An 18,950-nucleotide genomic window follows, 5' to 3' on the forward strand; every position below is an offset into this window, starting at 1 on the left:
CATGAGGTCTTGCTTGAGTAGCTAGAAAGCAGGCTAGGCCACTTGGAACCTTGTGGTCAGGGCATAAGGAAATGGGTGTTTATACTCCTTACCAGAGTGTATTACTTTGTGTGACATGCAGGGTGTTCAGAGCATATTTTTTCCTATATGTGCAATTCAGCACAAATAGCTGTAATGGAATCTGATGACAGCAATTCTCACTGCGTGATTTTCAGACATGTGAGAACTGGCAACTATGTTATGTGAATGGCTCAAACAGAGAAGTTGCTTCCTGCACTTAATGGATAGAAAAGGAGCAATTGAATATGCACAATCCGTTAACCCACATATGAATGAGAATCCCCTATAAGGGAAATTCCCTCTCCAGATGATTCCAGTTGGAATGTAGGGTAGTAGGATCCTGGAATTGGTATCAAGATAGCCTTGGGCACCTTCCAAATTTGATGACTGACAAAACTCTAGTAACTTTTAGTTTACAAACCTTAGTGTACAAACAGCCACAAACCTTCATTGTATTTTCAGTTACTTTTCCCGTTATCCTGGACATGGGTATTATTGCACTGCTGTCAAGTTTCTCTTGTGCATGTCTGAATGCAACCTTATATGTTGTTTATCAAGGAATACACATGTTTTGCTGGTGAACTGTTTGCTGGACTATAACTCCATGCTATTAAGATGGCCAGGGTTACTAAACATGTGTGCACATCTACTTCAGTGGGCTGAGTCCTCCTGACCACCATTGAATTAGTCAGCACACATTGCTGAATGTGTGAAATTCCTCTACTTAAGTGCATTGTGTTTGATCTGTGATGATACAGCCCCACATGCAAGTCGCGTCTTGATGAGCAAGGGATGAGCATGCATGTGTGAATCAGCCATGTGTTGCTTAAAAGCAAAGGCAACAATAATGCCCAAGATTGCTGCCCATGAGCAACAGTCAAAACAGTGCTAGGCAACAGTTGCCAGGTTGCACCAAGGAAGTGGTAGTTAGCTGAGTGATGCCTCTTGCTTGGTTTCCCAATTGCTGTGCTAAAGGTACCTTTTTCATTAAGTAGTTAGATGCATTTCAATTTTTATTGCTATTTTTAAAAAGTTAATCAATCTCACTAGCATTTCTTTATTTGCAAGTTATGGCACTGGGGATACCAAGGTTAGTTTCTCCTATCACAGGAAATTTCTACATTGCAATGTAAACAGGCCATAGCTGTCAACTTTTCCCTTTTCTTGCAAGGAATCCTTTTCAGAATAAGGGAATTCCCCTTTAAAAAAGGGAAAAGTTGACAGCTATGTAACAGGCATCAAAACATGCCTGAGGGTGGATATAGGAAATGCACAGTGCACATCTGTGGAGCTATAGCAGACCTAAGATCACAGTCTGCTATTTAGTTTGGATAGGGTCCGTACCCCCCTTGCTTCTCTGAAGATAAATAATTGCCCACCTCCCATCTTTCATGAAATCAGCAGACATGTAATGCTTACAAAGCAACTGTACCCTCATTAGAAACTGGCATTGTTAATATGATGCTTGGGGTTCTACTTATTTTGCATCAAAAGTAGCTAATCCACAAGATAAAATTAAAATCAATACCTAGAAGCTACCAGGAAGTTAAAGAAGGAAAAGAAGCCTTGAGATGAATGTGTGTGGCATGGGAATGAAACAACCATAAAAGTGAATGCTGCTATGATTTTGCTTTGCCAGTATAAACACTTCAGGCAGCCAGTTTTCTGGAAAGGAATCCTAGCATTTTTCAACCATTGTACTGTAGTCCTTTTTACGTTTCTACTGGCCTTTCCCTGTCAGTTGGTCAGCATTATTCTGTGACTCCTTACTTCCTAGCTAGCAGCCTTTGAGAAATGCCTGCTGGCTAAGATCTGCAAGGCTCAAAATTCTCTGGAAAACTACAGCCATTTGCATAGGGAGTTCAACGCCAGATAAATGACTACAAGCAGCCTGAACAAAGCTAAGCAGTGTCTGCCAGGGAAGTGTTAGCCAGTAGAATGATAGCCGTTGGCTGTTCCCCCAATTTTTAACTACATTTCATGAAGCAGTCAGATGCATTTGCTTTTTTAAAAAAGGTTTTAATCATTCTCAACTTTTCTTTTTTAGCTGGTCCAGCATCATCTGTTACTGGTTTAGGAAAACAGGAAACGAGAGCTGTGCTGGGGAAAGCCATGGCCCCAACCTTTGTGTGTCTTATTCACTCTCAAAGTGGGATGGCAGCATTTTTAGACGGCTTGGGTCACATGCTGCCTGTGCGCAAGGGTCAAATTAGCTATTTCACACACAGATTCTTTGGTGGCTTCACCACAAGTTGCTTTTCCAGAGATTTTTTTGGCACAGATGAGCAGCCTTGCAAATGCTATTACCATGGGCATAGCCAGGATTTATGGTTGGGGGGGGGATAGGCTTTATGTTAGGAGGGGGCAGAACCTTGGTTAGTTTAGTATTTTTACTGATTTACTTGATTATGGGTGGGGGCAAATGCCCCCTGACCCCCCTCCATTATCTGTGTCCATGGCTATTCCTGAATTTCATAGTAACACTAATTAAATGCCCAACTGTGTATCAGGTTGCTGCTCACTTATGTTGCCCATATAACTCGGTGTGAAGCAAGGAAGTCTGTCCTCATAGCCCTGCCCTGAGTTCTATTTCATACATGTTGATAAAATTGTTGATTAAATCTACATATGGGAAAGTCAATATTTCTGAAGCAAGAAGCATAATTTGTTTTCAGATACTGCACGCATAGGAGGCATGCGAGAGAAAAGGGGGGATGCCTCTTTTAAGGTAGTGCTTGCCATCTGCAGTTTTTATAAGCACTTGTATTTTTTTTATTAAAAAAACCCAACAACAACTTGTTACATTAACCACTTTCTTGAATATCAAAGACCTACTGTAGAATGACAGAATAGTGATCTATGGTAGTGATGGTGGAGACAGTTTTATACTGTTTGGATAGGCTTGGGAGAGCCCAGTAGCTATAGAGTAGGTAAGGGTAGGATAGTCTAGGAAAGGATCCAAGGGGGGAAAGCAGATAGGAAGAGGGAGATTGCAGGAGAGGCAAGACTAGTCTGGGCATAAGGAACAGCAGGGCTAGAAGCATGAAGATGAGAGCAAGAGAGGGAGAGGTATTGGGCTCTGCAACAGATAGTATTTTAGAAGCCAGGTGCAGATGGCATGTATGCTTGAAATGCAAATACAGTATATATCAGAAACCTGCAAGTATAGCAGCTGCAGTGTCTGTTTTTTTAAAATCTGTGTAGGAATTGTTGGGTACTCAAGGCTTCTTTTAAAACAACTTTTCCATGCTTGTATTGTTTTTGTTATTTGAAGGCTGCATACCAAGTAGATTGGAGCAGAAATTTATGAGGATGTTATTATGATAAAAATTTGGAGTTTTTTCTTCTTCTTTTTTCCCTGCCTCTGAACTGTAGAATTTCTGTGTGCATGTGCACACAGAAATATTCCACAAAATGCCCCCCACTCCCAAGTCTGCTGCCTGCAAATAAGAGTGGAGAATTATGGGAGGTCATTTATGCTCAGCCCTAAGAACTAGAAAAATAATGTATGAAGAGGAAAAAATGTGCACCACTAGAGGGCACCTTTGTTTCAGATTTGGCATAGTTGAGACTAATGTCCTGAGCATTCTGTAGTGTAGGCCACACACTTGACTGGTGAAGGGTTCTGAGCAGCAGAACCGTGTTCGCAAAATGTAAATTCTATATGGGATTAAAAACACCCGTGGAAAGGAGGCCCTTTTCTGTCTCCCATGAAAAAGTTGCTGCAAGTATCATTTGATCTTTCCTGTTTCCTCAGCTGTGCCTCCCCACTGTCACGAAAGGGCACACCCATTAAGAACATTTCATCCAGCCTTCTAAGTTGGCTCTGCTATTTTTATTGCTGATTTAGCTGCCAATAAAAGGACATCAGTTTCTAAAAATGTGCACCAAAGGTTTCCCCAACCTGGAGCCCTCCGGCTCTGGGTGTTTGAGATTACAACTCCCATCGGAGCCAGCTAGCTAGATCCACCACATCTACAGCAGATGTTTGGGGAAGGCGGTTGTGCATGTATTACAATTGCATAAAAAGCTGAGTTTGGGGACAATCTACTAAAGGAACTTTTCTGTCACTTTCATAGCATGAAAGAAAAATTACAGGTGAATGAATGAAACACTACAGCAAGGAGGGATAATGAATGGGTTTAAGAACAGAATACAGCATCTGGTACCATATCATACCATGAGAGGCACTATTCTTAGCTTGCTCTTGCTTAGATCAACCATCTCTGAAGGTGGATGGCTGACTAATTCCATTCAGCAGCTTCCATTCATCCACCGGAACTTTTCAGAATGGATAAATCTAGAAGGCAGTAAAGCAAATGTTAGCCATATAAAACAAGTACTGACAGAAATGCCCAGATGAAAAATTATCTGAGCCCACGTTTAAGGGAAGAGTGGGCAGAAGAGAGCTCCACTTTGATTCCATTACAACATGGGCATCATGTACAAAAACTCCCTGAAATGTCTGCCTGCCTTTTTGTTTGTTGCTACCCATGAAACATCCTGAAGCGATTAACAATAAAAGTTTGAAATCCAATACAGATACAGACTCAAAAGGCTTGTTGAAAAGGTAAATTCTTCAATATGCAAAACAAAACAAAAACCCAACAGAGACAATAGGCAACCAGCTGTAACATTATTTGAGTTGTATGGTGGAATTTAGGAGATGGCTGAGGCATATCAGTTCTGGTTTCTTTTACCTGTACAGTATGTGCATTTTTTTGTCTTGCGTTTTTCAACCCTGAGAAGAAAACCAAAGAGGGGCTATTCTGGTAAAGTCTTGGCAATCCATGGGAGACAGTGGTGGTTTGGAATCTGTCATTAGGCCAATTGTATAGTACAACTAACACACCAGAACTGGATGTGGCACAATACTTGCTTCCAAACCTTTGGACTGGATGGCTACTGAGCACCAGAGTCCAGAAAGTGGTTAATTTGACTGTATTCAGCAGCAGACTAGCTTGGGAGCACATCTTTTGCTGGGGTTAAAACAGTTGTCAGTTTAATCATCAGGGAAACTTGAAGTTAAGCAGAGAAGCCAGAAGCTCTGGCAAATATCACAGGTCACAAGAATTGCCAAAACTGGGAGCACTGAACCAAGGGTGGAAGGAGTACGCAGACGGCAAGGAGAAGAGCAAAACCAAAAAACAGGGCAACGTTCAGCTTAAAATTTGATGTAGAGGGACTTATTTTACAACTAGATCCATAAATCCTTTCACCTGCTCAGCTTTGTGATGCCTTGGAATGTCACACTAAATTTATAATTTATTCAGATTTTTATACTGTATAATCATATATCCATATGGTGTAAGAACAGCTTGCTGGATCAGACTTGTGGCTTAGCATTGTGTTCTCAGTGGCCAACTATATATCTATGGGAAGCCCGCAAGAAGGACCTCAGTACAACAGCGCTTTCCCCATAACAACTGACTTTCATAGGCATACTGCTTCCACCTGTGGAGGTAGACCATAGTCATCACGGTGCACAAAACAGAGAATCTTGGGTGCCAAATCCCCTCTGAAATAGCCCTTTACAGAAGGGTTCATTGTTGAATGGAGGTTGCAGAGGTGGACATCACCTGAAGTTTGCCCCACATAAAACTTCCAGCTGCTATCTGACCAGCTGGTTTTTGTTGTTGCTGTTAGCGTCCAGGGCTCATAGTTGTAGATATGTAAACAAATTGACACTTGCAAATTAATTATAGGCTTTTAACACCATGCAGTAATGACCATGGATAGATTAAAGAAGAATTTGAAGTCAGACATGGGTAAAAACATGAGAACTAAAGCTGTCGAAAGTAGTTATTAGTTATTTAGATTTTCTCCTCACAACGGTCACACAAGATAGACCACTATGATTTCTACTATGGAAACTGAGGCTAAAAAAATCAGCTACACAAACTGTAGCCTGGTTCTGTACATAATTAGGCATCCCAAAGCACGTTAAAACTAAGTAACTTAAATTTATTGTTGTAGGATCCACAAAAAATATAGTCTGCCCTCTGGCTCATACTAGTTCTATCTCCAGAAACAGGATTATGCTAGAATTTGTCTTCTCTCCATATTAACTAAAAAAAACGCAGACTCAGAAATACCCTTCAACTCTTTCTGTTTGGGTGGCACTGGCTAGTAGCTACCATACCATTGTTCATCTACCACCCTCCCATCTAGTTCAACAATTATGGGTATGATAAATCAATAAAGTAAGTACTGCACAGTTATTAAGATTTAAAACAAAGCAGGATCAAAATAAGTATCTTTTTAGCTACTTATTTTGGATTAAAAGGCAGAAATATCTCCATTACTCAATATCCTCTCATGCCCAGACTGTCCTAATCTCTTCCAAACCAGCGCTAGCTCAGTTTTGCCTTATAATTAGGAATGGTTTTGCAATCATCCAAGTAAGTTTGGAGTCCCCATAGGCTGCCAGGAGTAAATTGGGGGAATTATAGGATCAAGACAGAAGATAAAAGACACTGTGGCACCTTGGAGACTGGTTTTGTTAGGCAATCATCTCTTTGACCTATGTCAGCGATATCACAAGAGTTATATATTTCAGCATCACAAACAGACAACTCCTCTTCTGCTCCTTCTCCTTTTCCATAATGCCATGGCCCCACTGGTTGGTATTTATGTTGTAGTATAAATACAATATAGATGCAGGAAGCATTTCCTAAGGTGTAACTATTCTCCCTCAAGTCTGCAATTTTGCTTTAGATTAGGATGTTGGTCTGTGGTTTTGTTGCAGAGTTGTGAAGAAGGTTCTAGGGCACGCACAGTATATGGGGCACTGGTCTTCAGCCTGTTGGGCTTTACCATTACCCCCCCCCCCCGACAACTTCAGCAATTGGGAAAGGTTGTCTTCCATGAGTGATCTTATTAAGAGGGGGAAACCTAAAATTCATTCTTAGGGCAGCACCTTTATCAAGTCAACTAAAATATCACAAAATGCAAGTTTTGAGTTCTCATATAGGAATCTATGTTTCCAAGGAGACCCAGGATTACCCAGCACATAGTTTGCAAAAAAAAAACAAAAAACGAAAAACCCACCTAAATAAAACAGCTCACTGTGTGCATTATTTATTATTCCTATTTAATGGAAGCAGACGGATCACTTCCAAACAACCTGTCTAATGTGTATTTGTCCGGTTTTGTTTGCACTAAGTTTGCAAGATTATATACAATACCCAACACAGTTTATTGGGCATCCATTCCTGTTTGCAAGGTTACACGGCATCAATGTCTAGTAATTAGTGTCGCACTTTCCAGTTTTAACATCACTTTCCTTGCTGCAAAAAGGCTGATGGGGGGGTGTGCGGTTTACTGAATCACTTTCACTGTACAATCTGAATTTGCCAATATGCAGTTGAATCCCATTCACAAGCTTTCCTGGTGACTCGAAAATCTTAATCAGGACAAAACAAAGTTTCCAACTTCATTAGGGCAAACTAAAGCATCTCACTGTGAGGGAAACAGTAGAAGAGAAAGAATCTTCTCCCTCTGTAGAATGGTTATGCACCAAAATGTGTCCATAAAAGTACATTGGGCACATTTATCAGGCAGGCCATTAGCTTGATCCAGTGAGGCTCTTCTGATGTTATGAAGCTCACCATATTCAAACATTTCGGTACTGAAAGGGAACAACGAAACTAATCTTTCGCGTCACAAAATTTGCCCTCCCATTGTGCCAAGCGGCGAGGGAGATGGTGACCACACGCATCAGGTGCAAAATGCGTGCAGCAAAATTATGTCACAGAACGTGAGGTAAAACGCGAGGCAAACCGCGTTTTCTGTGAACGTGTGGTAAAATGACGTGGCTGGCGAAGAAAAACGGTCCCTCGCAGGACGACTCGATAGGGAACTGGGGAGAGAAGTTATCAATGTCAGAAAAAGAGCGCCTGCCCCCCCCCCACTTTTAAAGCCAGAGCCGCTTCTCCTGATGCTTATGGCACAGCGAGAGGTGCTCGGTGCTAAAGCACAGTTTGAGAGCGGCGATAACACCTCGCGCAGCCCCACAAACGGGAAGGCAAAAAGGGGTGGAGGTGGCAGGAAAGCCCCTCAAGTATCGCGCGGGGGTTGATGGGGATTTTCCCCCTCCCCCTCCAATTGGCGGGAACGGCCCCCTGAACTGGGAAGTGGCGCGCGCGCGCGGCGGGAGGATAGAGAGCGATGGCGGGTGGGAGAGGAGATGGCCGTTGGAACATTCGCCCGCGGTTGGCTCCGGTTACCGCGGCGACGCGCGCCCCTCCCTCTCCGATGACGCGCGCCGTGACGCGCGGAGCCTGGGAGGAGCCAAGGGGGAGGAGCCGAGCGCGGCGGCGGCGGCGGCTGGGAGGGCGCCGGGCTTCAGTGGCGGCTGCTCAGTCAGTCCTTCGTGAGGGAAAGAGGGAGAGGCGGAGGGGAAGGAGCGGGGAAGCAGCCCCGGCGGTAGGAGGAGGAGGTGGCGGCGGCGAGGAGGAGCGGGGAGCCGCCCGGGCAGCATGGTGATGGCCGAGCCCCGGCGGCTTCCCCCTGCTGCCGCGGCGCTGCTCTTGCAGCCGCCCCGCGGAGGGTCGGGCCCCGTCCGCGTCGGCTTCTACGAGATCGAGGGCACCCTGGGCAAGGGCAACTTCGCCGTGGTCAAGCTGGGCCGGCACCGCATCACGCGGAGCGAGGTGGGGAGAGGCGCCTGAGAGGAAAAGGGGAGCGCGGTCGTGGGGGGGGGGCGGGTGAGAGAGAGAAGGGAGGTGGGCATGGCGAGCCCCCCACCCTCACCTTTCTCTGGTAACGTTGAGAAGGGGGAGGGGATTTTCCCCTCCCTGAACAACACGCGTGTTGGGTGAGGATAACGTGTGAACGCGGGCGCCCCATTCTTCTTCCAACCAAGGGGGCGTTTCTCTATTTTTCCCCTTGGTGGAGGTTATGTTTGAAGGGGATCGAGCTGTGTCCCGCCTTATTTTCTTCCTTCTCTCCAACCACGGGTGGGGGGGGAGCATTTCTATGAATCTCCTGCTTTCTCTCTTCCCCACCCCCTTCTCCTTGAGGTGTGCTGATGAAAGAAAGGTAAATGCTCCTTTCTCTCCCCCTTTCTTTCTGCATCCATGTGTCTTTTCTCCTTGGGAAACTATAATAATGTGAATTCCAGGAAAGGGGAAGGGATTGTGGTGGGTCCTTTTTTGGGGGTGACCCATAATACAAATATTAACAAGAGGAAGAAGGTGGTATTTTTCTCCCCCCCCCCCCATTTCTTTTTCTAAAAGTACTAAGGTCTTTGGGTGGGTGGGTGCTCTGGGAGCTTTTTTTCCACTTCATGGCCTTGCCCTTTGGGGTGCCTCAAGGTTGTGTCCTGTTTCTCTGTCATCTTTAACATCTGCAGGAAACCATTGGGGGGGGGGGAGTCATCATGAGGTTCAGGCTAAATGTTATTCCTATGCAGATGACACTCAGCCTTACCCTTCTTCTCTACCTGCAAGCCCTAGGGGGAGGCTGTCTTGGAATGGATGCAGGTGGCCTAGTTGAAGTTGAATTAGGTTAAAGAGAGAGGCAGTGTGGGGTGGGAAATCTGCTGATCTGGATGGAGATATGCAGCCAGTTTGGGATGGGGCTGCATTCCCCCTGAAACATCAAGTATGTGGTTTTGGGGTTCTCTTGTACTTGGTACTGTCACTGGGAGCTTGGATCCTGCCAGTGACTATGGGTGCCTTTTTACCAGCTTAGGATGGCTCCCAGTTGCAACCATATCTGGAGAAAGCAAACCTTAACAGTTACACGTGTTTCGGCTATATCCCACCTAATGCACAATTCCTAGGGCTGTGTTTAAAGACACTCAGAAACTTCGACAAGTACAGAATGCAGCTGCAAGAATGGCGGGGTGGGTGGGAGGGATGGCAGTCAAAGCATACTAGATTGATACTATACCAGTTATCTTGGGTTACTTATTTATGGGCTCTAAAGTGCTGCATTTTACATTTAAAGCCATAACCTAGTCCCAAGCCTGCTCCTATATTAGCTGCCTGGGCTTTAAGGTTGCTCACAGGCCCGTCATCAAGGTCCATCAGCTAGTGATGGGGCACTTGTAGTGGTGGCCCCATATGTCTGGAGCTTGCTTGTGAAAGAAATATGTGTGTTAGCTTTTAACAAACCTTTAAAACTTTTTTAGTTTCAGTCTTCATTTTTCTAAATATGTGACGAGATTCTAAACGGCTGCTGCTTTTAGTTTTGTAATTGAATCATTTTGTATGTACAGTAGTTTAAAATTTGTTTCATACTGCATTAATTATAATTTGTTAGCTGCCTTGGGAGGGCTTTACCTTAAAAGGTAGTTATACATTTTTCAAGTAAATAATAAAAAGCGAGGAGTAGGGTTCTCCCTTCTTCCCATCTCACCACTTTAGAAAGTACTGTACTACGTGAAAATGATGCTAGAAATGTTGCGAGGGAAGGGGGCAGTTTAGTAACGAAATGAGAGCCTGCCTAATAAAAGACAGTCTTGGGTTTCCTAAAAGGAACATTGCTTGCACTAGAAAAGGTGCGTCCCCACAAGGATACTTCCCACCCATCCCTTCCAAAATGTACTCCTTCCAGGTATACGCACATGAGAAGGATGCTGGCTTCATTAATGCTACAGGACATAGTTCTGAGAAGGTGTGTGTGGTGGTGATCCAAAAGGGGTGTCTCCTTACAAAGCCCCCCATTTAAATCAAGAGGTGTTTGCTTGTCATGGCCTGCCCCTTCAGAAAGAAAAACCGCACCCTGGAAAAGAGGTTTTTGTTATAAAATGAGATTTTCACTAGGAGGACGATCTTCGCTTTCCTCTCACCTTGGAGAATGGAGCATTATATCAAAGGAAGTGCTTGTCGTGAACACAGATTATTGATGTGTTCTTGAAACATAGTGTCCATGGGTGGTCTAACTTAGAGGAAGTTGTGGTAGGGGTGTCAAACCCCGCCCCCCCTCCAAAGCTTTCTTCGGACCTTGATCATTTTGTCCAGGAAATGAGCCTCGGCAGAGGGGAAAGGGTGGTGGAGTCAGCTTAAGTCTCATGGCACTCTGAAATATCCTCCCACAGGAGACCTGATCCTCAAAAGTAGGTGATAAAGGTTGTTCATAACAGGGTGATAAGCGGAGGGTGCTTCCTCAAAGTAAAAACAAAACAAAATGTATCCAGAGAAGAAGGCTAATGGGTGATAATGGAGCATGGCATCAAGCATATGGATGGGTTTAGAGCAGGAGTCAGCAAACTTTTTCAGCAGGGGGCTGGTCCACTGCCCCTCAGACCTTGTGGGGGGCCGGACTATATTTTTTGGGGGAAATGAATGAATTCCTATGCCCCACAAATAACCCAGAAATGCATTTTAAATAAAAGCACACATTCTACTCATGTAAAAACACGCTGATTCCCGGACCGTCCACAGGCCGGATTTAGGTGATTGGGCCAGATCCGGCCCCCGGGTCTTAGTTTGCCTACCCATGCAGCGGTTTGCAACCTGTGTTGGACTACAACTCCCATCATCCCTGAGCTCTGCCCTTGCTAGCTAGGGGTGATGGGAGTTGTAGTTCAACAACATCTGAGCCCCCAAGAAAGTGTGATTAGAGAGAGAAAGAGAGATGGCAGTCTTCCTTGTTGTGCAGGGTGGGTTGGAGTATTCTGAAAATGGTTGACACGTCTAAAAGGGGCTCTGTCTCAGAAGGACATGGCTGTGCTAATTTTGAGGTGGTTCTTTGCAAATGGGCAGTGGCTTCAATGACTGGAGTTGGGGAAAAGAGTCAAATAAGATCATTGGAAAGCAGGAACTGGCATTTAGGCATCACATGGTGAACATGATTATATTTTCCCTTCATGAAATTTGGGATTGGAAGGGAGGCTGCACCTAAAGAAAAGGCAGTTTTATGATAATTGTAGGAATAAATATGGGGAGGAAGAAGAGGGGACATAGACGTTTACCTGAGAAGTGAGTTGGGGGGGGGGTTGTAGCAGAGAAAGGGTGTTGTAATTTAAAACAAGGGGGATTAGTATGTAGGATATGGTATGAAAAAATGGCTTTTTAAAAAAAGGAGTTCCTGAGCACAATGAGGTAACAAGGTCAGTCGTGTGCCTAAGCAAACTGATCAGAATGATTCCTGGCACTCAGGAAGATTTCCTAGCAGGGTATCTTGTCCCTTGCTCTCAGCTGATTTTGATCTTCAGTGGTATAACTGAACTCTGCTATTGTCCTTGTAGCCTCAACCACAGTCATTTCCTTTCCAGTAACTGGGAATGTGATGGGGAAGCGTAACTTCCTTTGTCCCTTTTTTTTTCATTCCGGCAGCAAATGAGGTTAAGAAGCTAGCCCAGGCCTGGCATAATGTTGGCACCTGCCAGTTTTTCTGCAACCAGAAGAATGAATGAGAGTTTATTTTTCTACTTCTCAGAAGAACTCTCAAAGCAAAACATGCTGGGATACCTTGTCAAACTTTACTGCTTTTGCTCTTAGTCCATTTTTCATGCAGACATCCCTGGCAGCATGCCCTTGGCTCATTCCATGACTGCATCTTGGAAGTGGGGAGGTGATACATGCTGCCCATTTAGTTGTCTCAACTCTTCGATAGTTATACCTTGGATGAGAATGATAGCAATTCTGGACGCTGGGTTTGTTATTTATCTTTTTGCAAATCACAAAAGTCAAACCTCAGAGTGCTAAGCTCCCATCTATTTTGGAAAGATCATAAAACTTAGTTCCCTTGACCTGGAGTCAGTTTAAAGAAGGATGGTTCTATTTTACCTCCCAATCATATGAATCATTCTGTCTGTGTACTAAATTAAGGCCATGAGAATCTTTTTGAATGCAAACTACACATTAAAGAAGATGCAAGTCTCAAGGGGGAAAAGCAGAGGGTACACGTAATTACAGTTTATTGGATAAATAGGTAGCTTGGTTAAGTATTAAATGAATGACTGAAGTAGTTTTTGTGGGATTTTATTAAAGTATCTAAAACATGCTAGATTTTATTTAAGCAACTGAAAAGTTTGTTCCTAATAGAGGCTAGTACCTTAGCTGATTTTATGCATCTTTATAGTTGTTTGACTGTGTTCGTAGCATTATAGCCTATGTTTTCTGAAGGACCCAAACTGTTGAGAAATTACTTACATTTTTAAAGTAAAGTTGGTGGGAAGGCTAACTTAATTACAGCATTATGTTGTGTAGGTAGAAACAGCTGAAAACTAGCCAGTTTTTAATGCCTTTAATACATAATGCTTTATTCAATTAATTCATTCACTTTGGGTTGCACTTTCCATATTACATTGTACAGTGGTGCCCCGCAAGACGAATGCCTCGCAAGACGAAAAACTCGCTAGACGAAAGGGTTTTGCGTTTTTTGAGTCGTTCCGCAAGATGAATTTCCATATGGGCTTGCTTCGCAAGACGAAACGTCTTGCGAGTTTGTTTCCTTTTCCTTAAAGCCGCTAAGCCGTTAATAGCCGCTAAGCCGCTAATAGCCGTGCTTCGCAAGACGAAAAAACTGCAAGACGAAGAGACTCGCGGAACGGATTAATTTCGTCTTGCGAGGCACCACTGTAGTGACTGCTAAGTAATTTTGTACAAATTATTCCCTGCTTCATTTTTGTTTTACATTTTGCAGCCAGCTCCTTTTTTTAGTCTAGTGTACCAGTGTAATGTTGTTAGGGGATGTTTCAACGTTTGCTGAAAATAATGAAAAATGTTACGTTGTAAATAACTTTACTTGGAGACTGCAAGAACCATTAATAGAAACACCTCTCTGAGCACTTGCAATTTTTATGTAAATACCTGGCATTATTTTTAATATCTGTCAATAATAAGATTGGATTTGGCAGTAACCTACAGGACATTGCACAGAAAGTGTCAGATACAGCAAGGATGCATGAGTAGCCAGAGATTGATGTATGAACGGAAAGAACCAATTTTGGCTTCTGTAGTTGTAGTTGTTGGACACAACAGGGCTCAGAGCGTAAAATGTGTAAAAATAGATGTTTGTAAAGAAGCTTTCTGTTGCTAAAGGGGATCATAAATTCAAATGGCATTCCTTCATGGTGACAGCCATGCACCTTGTTCAAATTTCAAATAAGAAATTCACCTCTGTTTCTGATGTTAAGTCAAGAGATTACTATGTTATGCCATCCTGGTGGTAGTTTTTTGAAATTATTTTCTTGTTCTGCACTCAGCTTTCCTTTTTATAATTCTGTACTTTAAAATTCTGCTAAAATGGAATATGATCACCTTGTCTCATGACTTTTCTTGATAACTTGATATACACGGGGGTGTCTTATACACAGAAAAGTACGGTAAGCAACTTGAGGGATTCATGAGCTCTGCTGGCATTGCTGGATTGGTGAGAGAGGATTGTACAAAACCATGCATGGCTCCACTTTATCTCCCCACTCCCAGTTCTGCTTTCCGCAATGCAGGAAGCCCCTTTGAGATAATGTTTCTGTTTCAAGTATGTAGTGCATACTGTATAATTATTAGGAACATAAGAATTGCCTGATAAATCAGTGTTTGTTTCATCTACCCAGTATCTTGATGGATGGTGGTCACTACTTTAATGTTTTGCAGTGGGTTGCAGTTTTTTCTTCCTATCTGTATGTTACCATTTGCAGCTGTCACAGCATCTCTAGAAAGAGGCACATTTTGGTTATGGCACAGAGGTGTGTGGCAATTAGGGTTGCAAAGATTCAGAAGCTTTGGTTTGCCCTCTACAAGGGAGAGGAACTTAAAACAAGAGAAAGAAATAAATTTGGGCAAAACTCCTATGATAATCATGTTGATAAACTTCTGTGAGCAAAGATTTAGAATGCATATTCAAAAGAAGTATTAACAGTGGTGAATTGTATTTAGATTGGGTAGACTAGACTGCTGTGGTTGAAGCATCTGGTACTGTGTTTCTCATAACTGGCATAAGTTTGGCTTCCTAACTTTTGCTGCTTTATTAAGGCTGAAAAATTATTATATTCAAGGATATCTTAAAACCATTCTCAAAAGAAATCGGAAGCGGACCAAAACACTATGAACTTTTGAAATGTAGCATTAACAATCTGCAACTATAAGTGTTGGTGACAAAGTGTTCTGTAAAAAGGATTTGACAGTGAAGACTAGAACTACAACAGAATGTATGCAGTTTCCCCTCCCTTCTCATGTTTCAGAATTAGAGGAAATAAGTGGAAGTTAGGGAAGTAACTTGGTTGACTTACTGAAAACTAAATTTCTTGGAACTGTATAGCTTGCAGACCTTCAAATTTATTTCATCATTGTTTGGAAAGGTTATATTGCTAGCAGATATCCATAGCATGGAGAGAATGAGGGAGTAGCATCAAGATGGATTAGCACTGTGAATCTGGAACCAAGTTTACAGGAAAATTGCAAGTATTTCCACACTTTTTAAAATGTGGTCTCTATTCTGGAGGTTCTTCCTGGAGTTTCATTGTGTTCTTGGCCACAAATAAATGCAAGGAAAAGGAAGATCTTCCTTTTTATTAAATTGAAATAAAGAACAATTGAAATACAACTCAAATGCATTTGGACAGATCAGCTATGATTGCCAAGTCACCATATGTTCTTCTTTTTCAGCAATTTTGATCCTTGCTGAGCTGCCCGACCACTTTTTAAACTGAATTTCAGTTTTGTAGTGCCTCCCCAACCTGAACTTCTCCTTTGTACTTCATCAGCTTTCTAAATTGTGGCTTAAACTTGTGGTCACATCTTTGGGAGTTAACCTGATTTGAAGTTTCTGCCATCAGCTAATTATTTTGTACTGTTTCAAGCTAGATGGGCTCTTGGAGAAATGTTCTGAAGACACCACATCTTCTTTGAGTTTGATTCTTAAACATTATAGAAAGCATAGACATATCCTTTTCCCACTTCAGGAAATAGCAGGCTGTAGCAGAAGAAACTGTTGTGCCAAACATTTATAAATAATTAAGCTTTTTGCTCAATCAGGATTTGTTTTCCTTGTAGCCAGGAGCTGCTTCCAAAGTTACAAGAAGAAATGGTTGTGTTTGCCTTCTGAGTCCCTCCTTGGCTTGTAACCACTTTGAAGTCAATGCTGCTGCATGGTTTTATGCATGATGAAGAGGGTGAGCTGTCGTGATTGTCAATGAATACCCTTGACTTGCACGACAGATGCACCTGCAGTCTCAAAATCTCTTGCGGTGTCTTAGCATGGCTGGGGTGGGATAAGAAGAATTCCTGCTTTCTGAATGAGTGAGCAAAAAGGAGAGTGGTGTATGGGTGAGAGATGAGGATGCCCCCAGATTTTAGTTTAACCAAAATGTTCTTTAGTAGCACAATAGGAGCAGGACTGGAAAAGATCTCTACTTGAGATCCCAGAGACGGTCAGTGCCTTGCCTGACTATTGACAATATCTTACTCCATATTGTTTTTAATAGGACTATGTAGCTTAATGTACCTTTATACACTTGCATGGCAGCTGAGGTGTCTAGGGAGGATAAAAATTATACTAGCTTCTGTTTCTAGTAAGTTTTTATGTTTCAGTGATTCATCAGTCGTTCACCCTTCTTTAAAAGCATTGCTAATCTTAATGATACTTTGTGACATTTTCACAGGTTAGTTATCTATTGGGTAAACAAAGGAAGTGTGGGTTTAATTCCTCTTCAAAAAGAGTGTTGACATTCACTTTTCCTGAATGCCTGTTTGGTCTTAAACAAAGAAAATAGAAGCTTTAAGCAGCTTGTTGCAGGATTGGAGCTTTAAGCTCTGGTTACATGGTCACTTAAGTCATTTATTATTAGTTGTAGCACTTCACATATATATGGGAAGATATAGGTCTCTATATAGGACCAGATAGTTGTCTAAATTCAGTGAGTGAAGTCTTCTTAATTTGCTGTGGGTATGCAACTAAATTTGCTGTGATTATACTTCTAAAGGGAAGTTGATCTCTCCAACATGCTGGATCGGTTCTCATGGAGATCTTGGATCAAGAAGATTTTATAGTAGATTTGTAAGATTATAAGAGACCTGAAGATCCATTTCTAGACCAAGTCCTGCACTGAATCAGGATCCTGCTTGGTCCTTAAAACAAAATGTATTATTTAATATAGCAGTCTGAGATCAATCCAGATGATACGGTATATCATAATAGCAAGGGCCACACAGCAATCAAAATAGATGTCCACTGGAGAAGAAACAACTTAATACAAACACAGAACATTCAAGCAGTCAAGAATCATTCCTTTTTCTTCAGTCTTCTGCCCTGCACCATCTCAAATGCTTGGGGCATATAATGGAAAAAAGTAGACATATAGGAATAATTGGAAAAAGTAGAAACACAAAATACAGATTAACACACACCCCACAACCCAGTAGGTTCTTAATATTTAAACATCATAACAAATGACAGTGATTCTGAAAGATCCTGGGGCTTGGGTGAATCCTGCCAGAAGAAGGATTTCTGCTGTTGAAGGGGCTGCTGAGAAGACATCTTTGTCCAATCTTGTAGTCTCCATGCTTTCCATATCAAACCAATTCCATGCCACAAAGATTTTGTGCCATGCTTGTATATGTTGTTGGTAACCATTGCTACAGTTTTTCAGAGGTCATTCAGCTCGGGCACTGAAGCAAGATTGTCCACTGATCCATATAGTATTTTCAGTTGCACATTCACACATTCATTTTCATTTGAAATGTATCTGTGAACTCATTACTGCATTTCTTTATAACTCCTTCCACACCATTGCCTGAGAATTGGGGGTTTTCAAGCCCAAAACTAGAGTGTATTTTTTCATCATCATCATCATCATCATCATTAATTAAATTTCTATACTTCCCTTCATCCAAAGATCACAGGGCAGTTTACAATAGAAAAACTCAAAAATATGTGCAATATTAACAACCAAAAACAACAACTTGCCCACACTGTAGATAAGCTGAGCTGTATTTAAGTGGGGTGAGTTTCCCTAAGGAGAGCTTATTCTCAAGTCCTAACAGTGTGATTATAAATTACTTTATGTATGAGACATTAATCACAGTTAAAATAAAGTGTATGTAATAATTCAAACTACGTTGATTTTGTTTTTGTACTAAATATGAAATACTATGCAAATTTATGCTTAAATTGTATTTTTGTATTCAACAACATCTATGGGGGGGTTAGTACATGGGGGTTCTTATTAATAGAGTAGGCACACGAGATTTTTTAAAAAAAAAATCAAGTTGTCTATTACTAGTAGGGACAAGCTTCTAAGCAATTTGGCTGGGATGCAGAAAGCTACTTTAGGAAAACTTGCATGTGCCAAGTAGCTTTTGGTTTGTTGATTGCGGTCCCACCCCCCCCCCAACCTGCAACAGCCCCCAATAAGTAATGATTTCTTATTTAGCCTGTGGACTGCTACTCAAGGAGCACTAATTCAAAGTGGCCTTGAGGTTGCAGAATGAGTTGCAATATCTATTATTCACTTTTGAATGATCATATATTGCCTTCTTCAGCCAAAATGTGTGCAAGTTTTTTTGCCTTTGCAAAGGCACATGCTATAGCCTTTCTTAACTACAGTTTCCTGGTTTGTCTGAACTGGGCCACAATAGATATCTGCTTTGGAACAAGCCAAGATGTTGAACCATGGTTTGAAGTTCCTTTAACATTATGAGTTTTTGCAAAGTTGGTTCAGACAACGTCAGGACAAAGTGCAAAATTCTGTTCATATCTATTACTAGAAAGCAACAGATAGAATGGAATGGCACAGGGAAAATGCTATGGAGATCTTCATTTCCATGGCATTTCCTTGGGACTTTCCTATTGGGGTCCTGTTTGTTTTGAAACACCTTGTTCCTCTTTAGCATAAAATGTAAAAGTAGACTCCTGTGTATAATAAAAAGTAATCATGTTTTACTAAAGTTCTGGCCAACTGTCTGAACTTGTTCTTTCTGTTACAAAGGAAGTGT

General features: G+C 42.1%; 1 protein-coding gene across 1 annotated transcript in view; it reads left to right on the forward strand.

Moving 5' to 3' along the window:
• Positions 1-8,482: 8,482 nt before the first annotated feature.
• Positions 8,483-18,950, forward strand: part of SIK2 (salt inducible kinase 2) — a 79,337-nt gene continuing 68,869 nt past the window's right edge. Inside the window, exon 1 of the mRNA XM_080983428.1 lies at positions 8,483-8,714. Coding sequence (XP_080839554.1) covers positions 8,541-8,714 — 174 coding nt within the window. The 5' untranslated portion in view covers positions 8,483-8,540. The remainder of the gene's footprint in view (positions 8,715-18,950) is intronic.

The sequence above is a fragment of the Podarcis pityusensis genome (assembly GCF_964106645.2).
Source record: "Podarcis pityusensis genome assembly, chromosome: 15".
Taxonomy (NCBI): domain Eukaryota; kingdom Metazoa; phylum Chordata; class Lepidosauria; order Squamata; family Lacertidae; genus Podarcis; species Podarcis pityusensis.